This window comes from Cebus imitator, unplaced genomic scaffold (assembly GCF_001604975.1).
Source record: "Cebus imitator isolate Cc_AM_T3 unplaced genomic scaffold, Cebus_imitator-1.0 Scaffold523, whole genome shotgun sequence".
In the NCBI taxonomy this organism is placed as follows: domain Eukaryota; kingdom Metazoa; phylum Chordata; class Mammalia; order Primates; family Cebidae; genus Cebus; species Cebus imitator.
This window is the reverse complement of record NW_016107838.1, coordinates 720,109-734,620: the sequence shown is the minus strand read 5'-3', so window position 1 is coordinate 734,620 and position 14,512 is coordinate 720,109. Positions and strand designations below refer to the sequence as shown.

General features: G+C 41.4%; 2 protein-coding genes across 5 annotated transcripts in view; one reads left to right on the top strand and one right to left on the bottom strand.

Moving 5' to 3' along the window:
• MCPH1 (microcephalin 1) overlaps nucleotides 1-14,512 on the bottom strand; it is a 244,616-nt gene that overhangs the window by 125,174 nt on the left and 104,930 nt on the right. The gene's annotated exons all lie outside the window — the stretch shown is intronic.
• Nucleotides 1-14,512, top strand: part of ANGPT2 (angiopoietin 2) — a 62,191-nt gene that overhangs the window by 45,470 nt on the left and 2,209 nt on the right. Inside the window, exons 4-7 of the mRNA XM_037733419.1 lie at nucleotides 696-826; nucleotides 6,127-6,228; nucleotides 7,085-7,251; nucleotides 11,480-11,610. Coding sequence (XP_037589347.1) covers nucleotides 696-826; nucleotides 6,127-6,228; nucleotides 7,085-7,251; nucleotides 11,480-11,610 — 531 coding nt within the window. The remainder of the gene's footprint in view (nucleotides 1-695; nucleotides 827-6,126; nucleotides 6,229-7,084; nucleotides 7,252-11,479; nucleotides 11,611-14,512) is intronic.

Here is a 14,512-nt window from a genome sequence, read left to right as displayed (position 1 = left end):
AAAAAAAGGGAATAGGAAATCCAAATATTGAGAGCAGAATAAAAATGGAAGAAGTTTTGTAGCCCTAGAATTTTCAGACTTAGGAGAAGAATGCAAGACACAGATAAATAAACGTTACACTATTCTACTCTTTAATGCAAACTGCTACTGGGTAGCTGCTAAAGTCCAAAGGAAACTAAATGTTTCCATCCAACATTCCAAAGAAGAGACTTGGCCTCAGGTATGTAAGAAAGAAAGAAAAGAACAGACACAACGGCCTCACTGGGATAATGGCCTGAAGGGACAGGCAAGGGGGTCATGACACAGGTAACAACGTTTAGGGATATTGTTTTTAAATTCTTCTGCACTAAGTTTACCCTACTCTACTCAAGATGAAAGATCTCCAAAAAGTAATAATATTTGTGACTGTGAAGTACTTTCATTACACGTAATTGATGATCGACAAAGAAAGTCTGGATTATTTGAAGTATTTTAATTACACGGAATTGATGACCAAAATGTAAATATTCAACTTTGAGAATTAATAACAAAACAGGCTGAAAGAAAACTTTTGGGGAAGGTTAAAAAAGTGGAATGGCCTTTTGCTTACTTAAGAATTCCAAAGTAATAAAACTCCGCAAATGTTTGGGTCTCAAAATAACAAATCTTTGTCTTTTTATGTACTCTGTTTAAATGCCTATTTTTTTTTTTAAAAGCAGCCAGGAGCCCCATTGTTGCTAGAGAAGAACAAATCAGCTTCAGAGACTGTGCTGAAGTATTCAAATCAGGACAAACCACGAATGGCATCTATACGTTAACATTCCCTAATTCTACGGAAGAGACCAAGGTGAGGCGTTCGTCCCCCATTACTAACTCCCTGGCTCTAGGCAGGCCACTTTAGAGAGTGGGGAACCAGGGAGCAGAAGTCTCTCCCCAACGATCTCCCCCAGCCTCACACAGTACAAAGCCACTGTTACTGTGCAGCCACCTCACACAGGGCACTGGCCAAGGGCTCTACGTTCCACTGCTGTGCAGAAATACAGAAGCCACATAGGAATGACGTGGAAATGTTATCCTCGGCAAGAAACATATCCTCCTTGCATTTTGCTTGACTAACGCATACTGTTAGTTGTTCCTCCTGAGGTGCCAGATTCATTTCATTAATTTTAAAGAAAATGTCTTCTAGAAACTGAAGTTCAAATAACCATAGTACATCAGCTATAGAGGTTTCATGAAATTAATAATTTCTACTGCCGTGCCAAAGACACTTTTCAATGATGCTAGTGTTCCTTTCGTTTGTGTCTGTGACTTGCACGGTTTGCTACCGCTGCCTTGCCTCATGCGGGGACGGTAGTAGTTTTATCCACCACGGCTTTGCTCTATCTGAGCAAACGCTAACACAGTGCCTCGGACCAGTGGTGTCTCAGCAACATGAAAACTGCTTCAACCTTGTGGACTTGCTGATAGGGTCTCGGGGACACGCAGGACTCTGAGGACCACACCATGAGAACCACTGGGGCAGGTGATTCTAACCTCATCTAACACAGTCTGGAAGACTCGAAACACACCAAAGACAGCATTCCTTTTCTTCTCAAGCAGGAGAGTTCACTTCAAGGCACATGTTCATTTATTGTGTGTAACGTGAGTGCACAGCCAGTACTCACAGCAGGCTGAGACACAACACAGCTTACCTCAGTTATTCCTCGCTCTGCAAGCTCACTCAGTGAGCCTGTCTCCTGAGCTTTAGATGAGGGAAAAAAAGAAAAAATCACTCTTGGAGAATGTTTCAACGTGGCTTCTCTTCTCTTAAACATTTGATAGGGCAGAATGATATTATAAGAGAATCAGTGTGAAGTGTTATAGGAATACTGGATGACTGCATATATTTAAATGTCTATAAATATACAGCTAGTGCTCGACTTACGACCACAATTGGTTCCGACAGACCGGTCGTAACACGATTTGGTCATAAGTTGAGTAGGCTATATGCACGCGGAGATGGTAGTGCTGCCGGAAGCTGGTCCGCACTGTTGTACGCCCAGCTGGGCAACGTTTGCGCGGCCAGACGCGGAGCAGTCGTGGCTAGCAATTGTGGTCGTAAAGTCAAATGGTCGTAAGTTGCATAGGTCGTAAGTCGATCAATACCTGTATTTGCATATATATGTCCAAGCAGCTACATATTGAACCAACACAAATAACGACAGAGAATACACTGGATACTATACCAAAATGGAAATTTTAGGGGCTCTGGAAGTATTATCTCTTTTAACTATTATCCTAAGTATTTAATATGGTATTAAAGAAAAACACTTTAAAAATACAAGCATTAGGGTTTTAAAGACCTGGAACTTGAAACAGTAACATATATCTTGATTAAGAATGAAAAAGATAAATATTATTATATTCAACATAATACTTTCCAGAGAAACCTTTCTAATTCATTCATGCTGTGTTAAATCAACCCTGAAAATTAGTTAATGTCCCTAGTGCCCTAGAAGCAGTACAACAGGGGAAGGAAGGGAACGGACCCACAAACAACACAGTCTGCTGCAGAAGAAAAAGCAGGGAACAGACTCTAGGCTATGTGTTTCGATCTCTTTTGCTATCTGGTTTTCATGACAATTCTTTGCATGCCACTGTCTGTCACCAGATGTTGGCATGTTCTTGGCCTAGTGGTAATGGGGACAGGAGTGTCAAGGTGGGGGACAGAGGATGCCTGTGAAATGAGGATGCCTGGAAAGTGCCGCAGAGGGACAGCCCTGCTAACCAGGTGGCCCTGTTGTGTTGCTGGATGTATGTTTCTCAGCCTAAGCACAAGCTTCCCACCCAGTTCACTGTCCCACCCTCCCCCTCTGCCCTGGAATGACTGAAATACTCTGCAGAAAGATGAAAATATATAGTACTCTGAGATTATAGGAGCCTCAGGTCATGGTTGGAAACATTAGGATTTATATTCCCTTTAAACATTTGCAGTAAAAGAAACTCATTTACACAGCAGGGAACAATAAGCTTTCAAAAACCTCATTTTCTATTCTTGAAAATAAATGGTGTCGCTTGCTACCTCTAAATTCCCTTCGGGACTTAAGACTCCATAACTCACAAGCTGATCCAGGGAGAGACAGACAGATGTGGATGTAAATCCTGGCTCTGCCATTTGCGGCTCTGGGCAAGTCATGTAACCTTTCTGAGCACTCAGTTTCCTAACATGTAACACAACAATGATACCCGCAGCCTGAGAGGTTGTGTCAACACAGGGCCAGCCTCTGGGGTACAACCTGGGGCAGTAAACGGGAGTGGTCACCATTTTTACTCCCTCCAAAGACTACCAGATAACTTCTCTGCCTGGCAGTGTACCCCCTTCTGCCCTAGTTTATCTAATTCAAGAAAAGAACGTTCAATTGGTCTTTGAGCAGATCTTTTCCTAAAAGGACAATATATTGCAACTTCAGTTTTAAAAAATTCATTAGGTTCTTGTACAAGAGAGAGACTGCAAGATGGCATTTATCAAAAGTGTGGATACTTTTGCTAGAGACATGGTCATTTCCTTCCTTACATTTCATAGGACCCCTGAATCCTAATGTTTGTCCCTATGTTTGCTATTTAATCCGGCACTTAACCACGGCCTCAAAGTTGAAGCAAGTCAAGGATTATTTGCTGAAAAACATCAAGCTTTATAGGAAGATATCAGGTTCCTGCACCATGCAGCAGTGGAGATTCAAAACATTAACTGCCCTTAGGTTTGTTGTCATTGGAGTGGTAAGGTCTTGGGAAATAGCTGAGGACTTCTCTTCTGATGCTGATATAATCGATTTCAGCACTTTTACTCAGTATCTTCTGGCTGTGTGGCTAACTCTATTTGGACACTATCTTTCTCTGCAAGTTTTATAGTCCAATCAACGCTAATACATCAGTTTTTACAAATCCTCTGTTCTTTTTTCTAAAAACCTGGATGGAGTACTAAGAAAATGCTCTAATAACCTTATCATCATCCCTAATGGAATCAAAGAGAATACTGATACGTCTCGAATCATTTATGTGCTGGCAGTGACTCTCAAGACATTTGAGAGTATTGCCTCTCAACTTCCATAACAAGATAAACTTGCTCTCTGAACAACAGAGAACATGTATTTAAATACTGGTAACTTCATAGCAGTGATTTTGACACTGAAGAATCAAATATTCTTGGAACAAGGATAGGTTCATCAAGAACCATATTAATGCTTTCGACCCAAGGGCATGCCATTTAGGATACAGAATTAACTTCAGTATATATACATGAATCCTCAAACCAAAATAGCCTATTCCGCTAGTTTGTAAAATAGTTTTTTTAAAGACATATTGACAGAAGTGAGCAGCACTGACCATGTTGTTGACTGCAGGCAAATAAGAGGCAGTATTATTCATGAACTGATTTAAACTTGGAACTGTGTTGAGGGACTTTTGGCCTATTAACAGAAGAGTCAGGTTTCTCTGTTTTGGCAACATGATGTCAGTGGAAAAAAACATAACAGGAATTAAAGAGATCTTATTCAAATCCTATATATCACTTAGTAGGTGAGTAACTGATCAAATTAATCTAACTTTACTAAATCTTTTCTCCTTTCAAAAATGCAGAATTGTGATAGTACAGCACAGTTGCTGTGAGACTATAGATAATATACACAAAGTATCTGGCAGAGTGCTTGGATCAGAGTGGTGTGTAGCAATGATAATAAGAATTACAGCAATACACAATGATAATAAGGAGTTAGCTTGGGTAGACTGATCTTCTAGGTCTGATTACTTTTAAATGGGGAAATAATTCTCTTCTTAATAAATGTAATTTTCAATAATGGCACGTATCTTTCCAAACATGAGTGCCACTGGGGAAGGCAATATGGGCCAGGTGACCTTCCTGGAGAGAGACCAGAGCGTGCTGGGGTGAAGGCTCCTGCAGACCAGGCTGTTCCAGGGACAGTTCTCTGGCTCCACCGGCAATGAGGCATCAGGCAGCCACCGCACTTCCTCTGCGTCTCTCTTTCCTCACGTAGGAAATGAAGGAACAGCACTAGGCACTCTCTTGGTGCTCCTTTAGCTCTCCTCTCTAGATTCTAACTCGTAAAGAGAGAACAGTTTGCATTGAAGCTTACCCTGACAAATCGCCTCCATTATTCTCAAAAAGACCATGGAGCGCAACAAAGGAAGAATATCTATTGTTGGTTTTGAACCTTAACTTCAGTATGTCCTACCTTGTATGCGTCAGAAAATTTATCTTACTTTCTGGAAAATATGTTTCGTTCTACTGTAATCTTATTATTTAAAACTATTGATGTAATCTTATTTTCAGGGGTTTTTAATTTCATAATAAAACTCCAGCTGAGTTGAAATTGAGCATGCATGCACTTAGCTTAAGAAAGAATTCTGTGTTCTGGACAAAGTTTAAACCCACAGAGCCAGTTTAAGAGCAGAAACAAAAAGCGTTGCTTAGAGAAAAACTGTGGGCAGTGAGCAATGTACAGAGAAGCCTTCAGTCATACCCTTGGGGCCAAGCTGCTAAGCCAAGCTCAGGTCACACACCTTGCGCCAGGACAGCAGAGCCTCAAGGCCGTTGTCCTCAGAGGTGAACCAAAAAATCTGATTTGCAATGCACATAAAGGAAGCCTAACAGCCCCACAGTGTGAGAATGTAATGGGAGTCCTGCAAAGCCTCGGATCAAAGAGCATCCCCTTCACATGGCTCTCTGCAGAGCTGGCAGGGGCTGGCAATTAGTGAAAGGTTTCAAGTCTGTGAACACAAGTCAATGGCTTCCTACAGGAGGGGGATGTTGGGTTTGGGGCCAATCTGCCAAAATGTGCCATTCACAATGAACCTCTGAAAAACAGCAATCTCAGAGCCAGCCATCAGGGTGGGGTCGTTGGCCTGGAACAGATGATGACAAGCAACTCATATTCTCATCAACACTTTGTATTATATTACTGTTTATTTTTCACCATCATTTTAAATCCATCTCTTTCAATTTATTTAAAACCATCTGTTTCTTAGACAAGCCCGATGGTCTACTCGTGCCTTACATCCCTGGCTGAGTTCTGTACTGGGGGCCCACATTCCTTCTGCTCCTGCTACCTAAAGGGGTCCTCCATCACTCATACCCTGCGTTTCCATTGGCAGGCCTTCTGTGACATGGAAGCTGGTGGAGGCGGGTGGACAATTATTCAGCGACGTGAGGATGGCAGCGTTGATTTTCAGAGGACTTGGAAAGAATATAAAGTGGTATGCACATTTTTAAAAAGCATCAGGAGAGAATTTCCCTTGTGAAAAATAGCTTTCAAGATCTGCAGAACCTTAACCACCAATCCCAAACTAACCAATGACTTTTGCCATAGTTTTTAAAATCTGTGTTCAGATTAGTTCTTCAACTTGGCGTTTCAGTCTCCCCTTTAAAGAATGACCAATATAAGGTAAACTGTATCAAAACAAAAGCTGCAGCTGGTGCGGTGGCTCATATCTGTAATCCCAGCACCTCAGGAGGCCGAGGCGGACAGGTCACCAGAGGTCAGGAGTTTGAGATCAGCTCACCAACATAGCGAATCTCTGTATCTACTAAAAATACAAATGTCAGCCAGGTGTGGTAGTGGGTGCCTGGAATTCCAGCTACTTGGGAGGCTGAGGCAGGAGAATCCCTTGAACCGGGGAGATGGAGGCTGCAGTGAGCTGAGATCATGCCACTACACTCCAGCTGGGTGACAGAGCAAGACTCTGTCTCCAAAAAAAACGCAAGCAGCACGGCTTGGCTTATTTTTAAAGCAGGCTCAGTGTGCCTTGGTGAGCCACTGTTTCATGGTGCCTCCCATTTCCATAAACTGAGCTGTTGATGCTGAGGCTTCTGCTTGAGGCTCCCCAAGTAGTTCTAATCATCCTAATACAAATTTTCTTCCGGCAACAGCTTAGTGTCATATAACTGACCTGTTTAAAATCCATTTTCCTATGCAAAGGACCTGAACTGTCACAGCACCAGAAGTAATTTCTGCTATTTTAGAGTTACTCTATGTTAAGCTGACGGACTATTCACTTCAAATACACAAAGAAAAAATATATGAGTAATTGAATTTTACAACTTGCATTACAGGGATTTGGTAACCCTTCAGGAGAATACTGGCTGGGAAATGAGTTTGTTTCACAACTGACTAATCAGCAACGCTATGTTCTTAAAATACTCTTTAAAGACTGGGAAGGGAACGAGGCTTACTCATTGTATGAACATTTCTATCTCTCAAGTGAAGAACTGAATTATAGGTAAGTGAATTATTTGTAATTGAAAGAAAAAGTTAAAAGATTTGCTGGGTGACTATTCCAGAAAATGAGAACCACGATGATTTAACCAAGATCTAAACTACTCTTAGATCACCTGAAATCAAAAAACATCTTGTTTCTCAAAATTATTAAGATTATCTGGTTTTAAAATTCTAACTTTGGTTATAGCAATATAAAGAACACTTCATATGAACAGTATTCTGTCTGTCTGTTGTGTTCACTGTGTATCCTCAAAGCCTAGAAGAACCCTGCCTGGCAGATAATTGGCTTTCAGAGCTATTTGTAAAATAAGTGAACGGTAAGTGTTCCCACGATAAGATATCATACGAATAGCATAACTGATGGATACTTGTGATTGTACTGTTTTATTTCAAAAGGTTTCAAAAGTTAATCTGTCTTTATGCAGTTTAAACTCATTCCATTGTGTTCAATCTCAAAGTCAAGGTCAGTTGTCAAGTTTAGAGATGGCAGAGTTAGGTGGGATGGTCAGTCAACTCTACTCTCCTCTACAGGAAATACATCAGATGCACAGCATTCCCTGAGTGTTTGCCTTGTCCTCACCCATTTGGTGGCGATAATCATAAGTAACAGCATGGGCAGCCCTGACCGGGAATTTACTTTCTGCTTCTAAATGCCACGAGAGTAGAGACAGAACAGCAACGGGACGTGACAACCTAGTTTGCGAGATAAGCATGGTGAGGCCATGTGCACGGTAAAGCTGGTACACAAGGCACACAGAGGCACTCCAAAATGTGTGTGCAATGGTGGGGGGCAGAGAAGTGAGACTGTGTGCCCAGTGGCACCAACACCACCCTGACAGAGTATAAAGAGCACTGACTGGTGGCACCTGGTGATCATGGAGTACACATTATGAAATACCCACTTCAAGGTCAGAAGTTAGCAAATGAAGGTCAACACGAACATCACAAAAAACAGTCATCATCTGACCTACAGTCTCATCTTCATCTCAATAATGCCCAGCTCAGATGCTCTGCTCAACAGAAATTCCACAGCCTAAACAGTCTCACAGTAGCCACGATGTGAAGGTCTGTGAGCAGGCTGCCCAGGGGAGGGTGGGCAGCACACAGAAGTGGCTGATCGTCAAGTTGCCTGAACAACCAACTGAAAACTACACAATGCCCAGTATGTCCTGCTTTGCAAACAGTGGATGAAAATTCAGAAGCATGTTTGAGAAACAGAGAAACATGGATGTGACTCTTCAAACATCAGTGATGCATATTCCATCAGTTCTCATTATGGGAAGACCAGGCTCTCCTAGAGGGGCAGCAACGGAGATGAATGAGAAAATAGGTGTGTGGGTCTCACAGCAGTTCCGACTTGATTCCAAAGAGATCAAAACTTCAATGAAGTTTGAGACACAAGTGGTTGGTCATTGTTTTACCTCCAAGTTAAATATTTTTTCAACTGGCAACAGTTAGGAATCTACAACAGAAGAATTAAAAAAAAAAGCAGGACGAAAATTAAGGATTGGGCTGTTTGTATAAGAAGATTTTTACAAAATGGGTCATTACCCTTGCACGCTGACATTATAAAAATATTTTAAACTGAGATGGTTCTTAACAGATATTTCCTTTAGAAATGCAGTCAGTTTTTGGATAGGCCATTTAGAAAAACACATACATTGGCTTAAAGTTTAGTTTAATTTGCTTGGTAAGATAAAATAGGTATTACATCAAAATTATTACCCTAATAAAACATGATGGTAGGGTGATAAGAGAGCTGTGAAGGGACTGAAACCTTTCAAAACCGCGAATTGTATGCAGCGTGTAAGGGATTTTTTTTTCTGAAGAAATGTTCTCCAAATGTTGGAAAACTTGAATATACATGATATAAGAAATGGATAAATGCATCAACAGAATTTAATTCTTTCCAATAAAACTAAAAGCTATGTGTACATTAAACCTTAAAAATTGGTTACTTTTCACACACATTCTGGTAGTTTTATATACGCTAAGGTTTAACTGTTAAATGTTGACAATACCTCTTTACTCCACTGTTATAGAAAATCATCCCTGGCAAAGCTGCAGAGATTAAAAAAAAAAATCAACCAATACCAATATAAAGTAACTTCAAGAATGTGGCTATTCTTAATAACCAAATTTTAAAGAAAGAATTTTAAACCAGTGGGCCATAAAAGGACCTCAAATTTTACATTCTCCCTTATTTTTCTTGCCTCTGGGAAAAATTTGACAAGTTCCATGAGAACTAAAAATGTTCAAGGAGACGGGAGAGTTAAAAGATAAGCAAGGGAAATGGTTCATCTCAATCCTGCCTATGATTAATGGGAAAACAAGGGAAAGAAAGTAAAGTGTTTCAGAATCCCAACAAAGATGAGCGTTTATGACATTCACATTCTGCAGTAGGCATTTAGAGACAGAGAAAAGGCCAGTCTCATTTTTGAAACATGTAGGAAAACACGGAGACTCACATGTCCAGTCCATGCCTTAGGATGAAGTTTCTAGGGCTGCTTTAACACCGAAGTAACTTAGGAGCAACACTTACGGAACTCCACATCACATGGCCTCACCCTCATATTTTCACAACTTTCTCCAACAAACAAACATCTCTGTTTAGGTGTGTGCCAGTGCAGAAACATGGCAGAGGGGTTTGCTGCATCTGGTGCAAATCCTACCTCCATGACTCAAGAGTTTGACCTCGGACAAGTTCGTATCTCTGAACCTCAGTGACTTCCAGTACAAAAACAAAGATGGTGGCCACCACTGTGGGTGGTTTTGAGCATCCAAGGTGCATGCAGGTGTAAGTACCTGGCCTGGCCTGACCAGCATGTAGAACTAAAAGAACTTTTTCTCTCTTCTTTGCACGCTTCCAATACAAACTCTTAGAAATTATATTACACCAATGTGGCAGTTAGTAAACATTAGCAGGTTTTACAAAGAAGGGCATCATCTTGGTGCTTCAAGTGCACTTTCCTGCCACCATTGCAGGATTTGCTTTGCAGGCTCCTCGCCTGGGTCATCATGTGCCTGTTTCTCCATCAGGATGTGAGGACTCAGCGTGCCAACATGACATACCCCATTACATGAATGCCTGCTCTCGTCTGTCCTGAACCATCTGCCAAGGGGCTTCTTTGCAGCAGAAGCTCTTGAGCATAGTTACGGGAAAAAATTATTTTAAACCCCCAAAACATATTTTCTTCTCCCTTCCCTTATATGTTCCTTGCTGGTACACAGACAACCAATGTAAGCCGCATTTTTCCAATACAACTTAATGATGGTGCGAACGTGATACACATTCAGCAGAAACTACACTTTGAGATTGAAATTTGGATCTTTCCCTGGCTAGTGATATGTGGCACGACGCCCCCTCGCGATGCTGGGCAGAGGCAGTGAGCCACAGCTCCCAGTCAGCCCTGTGGTCACCTGGGTTAACAAGACACTGCGTGCACCACGCTGCCAAATGGCTCTGCCTGGCTGTGGGCGAATGTGAGTGTTCCGGGCACACTGAAGGAAGGCTAGGGCTAGGCTAGGGTGCTCCAAAGCTCAGGTGTATTCCACGCATTTTCAAGCCCCAACATTTTCAACTGACAATGGGCCTTTCAGAACGTAGCCCCATGGGGAGGCAGGGATTGCCTGTATTGCCAATAGTGTCTGACTGACTAAGACATTTGCTCATTTCTCAATGTCTAATGGTTGTATTACATTATACTACTATACAGACATGAGGCAAAGCAGCCATAAAGATTCATTTTCAGCACCATTCTGTAGATTCCTGCCCCCAACTTAGTGGCCACTCCTCGTCTGCTGCCTTCTCCATCGCCCCCCGCCACCCACCTCTGCAGAACATGATGTTTGAGGTTGGTCTCTTGTCTCTATGGAAGATGACTGGAGACCTTGGAAAAGGACCCTCGTGTTGCATTTCTCTCTTCTGTCTATCTGAAAGCAGCAGAAAAATAAATTACAAGGCACTACAGTCACTGCTGGTAGTTGTGTAAGTGATGTGCGTTGAAGGTTTCATGAAAACATCCCTCTCTGCCGAAGGATTTGATGATAAGTTGGTTCCTGTTTATACCAAGTGCAAAATATTTTGTCCGGAGTATGCATTAGTCCACTAATGAGTACAGAACACACTTCTGTAGAATGGAATTCTTCATTACAAAAAATTTTCCACTACGGTAAATCAATGACCCAAGCCAATTAAATTTGTTGTTTTTTTCTTTGCATGCTTACAGGATTCACCTTAAAGGACTTACAGGGACAGCCGGCAAAATAAGCAGCATCAGCCAACCAGGAAATGATTTTAGCACAAAGGACGCAGACAACGACAAATGTATTTGCAAATGTTCACAAATGCTAACAGGAGGTAGGGAGGACTTTCTGTCTTCCTATTTGTATTGGCAAGGAACAATATCATAGAGGGAAAGGCTGGCAGTTTGGACTTCAAATTGCGATTGGTAACGATGTCCAAAATTTCATATGTAGACACACTAGTTTCATGCAGGTACATGTGTTTTTCACTTTTTTAGTCTAAGTTTTAAATGAGAGTATGATATGGAGTTAGACTTGTCAGCAAGCCAACTGTGTCTCCTCAGGACCTAGCCCGGGCAAGGAGAGGGCACATTTAACACTTAGCAAGCTCTTCTGAGTTTGTGCTTGCTGGATACTAGAGAGATGGTTTAATTACATTTTGCTTTATTTAAAAAGTTAAAAATTCAAAGTGGTGACCAAAACAGTAATATAGATTATAGAAATATTTCTAACTAATAATTTAATGTTCAAACAAGAAATTTCCAGTTATCTTTTTATTTATTTATTTTGAGACAGAGTCTCACTTTGGTGCCCAGGCTGGAGTATAGTAGTGTGATCTCAGCTCACTGCAACCTCCACTCCCCAGGCTCAAGCGATTCTCCTGCCTCAGCCTCCCCAGTAGCTGGGATTATAGGCGCCTGCCAATGCACCCGGCTAATTTTGTATTTTTAGTAGAGAAAGGGTTTCACCTTGTTGGCCAGGCTGGTCTCAAACTCCTGGCCTCAGGTGATCTGCCCACCTCGGCCTCTAAAAGTGTTGGGATTACAGGCATCAGCTTCCGCATCCAGTTGTCTTTTTAAAAAAGATTTCATTAATATAGAGGAGACACCTATAAGCAGAAACAAGTTGCCAACCTTTTTTAGTACCTCAAATTAAAATGAGTGATCTTCTACTTTAAGGCCTTTTTTGTTTTCTACTTTTTTTTCATTGTCTGTTGTAAAACAGACAATAGAAACCACACTCATAAGCAAGACTGTTGTAGCAGTCACTCAAAATGGATACGTTGGTATTCAGAAACATTTGAGAGCTCAAACACAGGAACCAACTTTTAGAAAACATAATTTTTCTGATTTTTTAAAAGTTTAGGAATTCACTGACAGGAACAAACACTACTTAGTAACTGAGACAAGAAAAAAGCCTGACAAATGCTGTCAAGTTAGTTCTTAGAAAACACTGAAAGATTTAAAGTAGCAACAAAAACTCTGCCAATAGTGCAAACCGAATGTAAAGAATAACAGGAAAATTGGCAGTGTTTAATTTCTAGAGAACATAAATCATATTTGCAAAAAATTAATACGTTTCTCACCCAGGAAAACCAAAGGTAAGAGCTATGGTCAACATATCTTTATAAATCTAAGGTACTACTAAAACAAATGGATGAGTCAAGTTATGATGTATTTACACTATAAGAATCACTAACAGTCAAAAGGAGGATTTAGTAATGAAAGGAATATGAAATTTGGTAATTTTCATGTCTTTAAATTTCATAGCTTTTATACTGAAAGAATCAGGCCCCATTAAAAAAAATAATAATAATCCTCTGGCTCCTGACATAATACAACTACTATCTGGTAACATAGGTCCTCGGTATTAACCATTATTACACCAATGAGCAAAGCCCTCATATTGATTTTGCAAAGGCTTCTTAGAAGTTTCCCTGATCCTGCCACGATGATCCTTTTAAAAGCTGAACAGCGGGAAAGCGGCCGGGTGGAGGAGCCGCAGATAGCCAGGGCTTTGTTTCCTGTCAGCCGTCCCCCCCATGCTGGACCCAGCTCTCTCCTTGAGAGGCTGGTGGTTTCTAGAACACCCGTGTGTGGGGAGCTTCTCAGGAGAGTAGGAGAATCACATTAATAACCAAGGAAACAATATATTTACTTACTCAAATCACGATTTAGGGGCTGAGAATGTAACTGGAAAAGAGGCTAGGGAGAGGAAGAGCGGCCAGAGGGAGAAACTGGAGTGGTCTTGCCTGTGAAGAGGTCAAATTCCAGCCCGTGGTCTGGACCATGAATGAACCAGCCTAATGAGCAGCTCGATTTTGCATGGACAGCAAGTTCTCTAGTCAGGCAAGCTCCAGAGGGGACTGACCTATGAATCTGTCAGAGCCCTAAATATGTGAAAGATTCTGAATAGAACACGCAAACTTCTATCCAACCTACAGTCATCTGAATCAACTGAAGTCATTCAGCTGTCACCACCCGGAAAGAATGTGGGAACCTGGAAGAAAAAACTGGCACTCACAAACTGACGTGTAAACATAACATACACATATACATAGATATATTTCTCCCCCACTTTGGCATCAGAGATCAGAGTTTTTATTTAAGAAACAATACATCACAGGTAAGGCTAAAGAGGCCCTACCATTGCCACTCCCTACCTGCTGCTTGGGTCGAGGTTAATTGCCTTTATGTATTAATTTTCCTACATATGGAGAGATCAATCATAATTATTTTCTATATTTTAAAAATTAATATAAGGAGTATCATACTATATGTGTCCCTCCAACACAGTATTTGTGAGATTTATTCAGATTAATATAGGCAAAACCAAGGTCACAGGAGTCCTCCTTATCCTTGGGGGATACATTCTAAGATGCCCAGCAAATGCCTGAAATCACAGACGGTATCAAACCCTATGTGTACATTTTTTCCTATTCAGATACTTATGAAGTTTAATTTTTTTGTTTCTTTGTTTTTTTGTGACAGAGTCTTGCTCTGTTGCCCGGGCTGGAGTGCAGTGGTACAGTCTTGGCTCACTGCAACCTCCACCTCCCAGGTTCAAGTGATTCTCCTGCCTCAGCCTCCCAAGTAGCTAGGACCACAGGTGCCTGCCAGCACGCCAAGCTGTATTTTTAGTAGAGACGGTGTTTCACCATGTTGGCCAGGATGGTTTCGATCTCATGACCTTGTGATCCACCCACCTTGGCCTCCCAACATGCTGGGATTACAGGC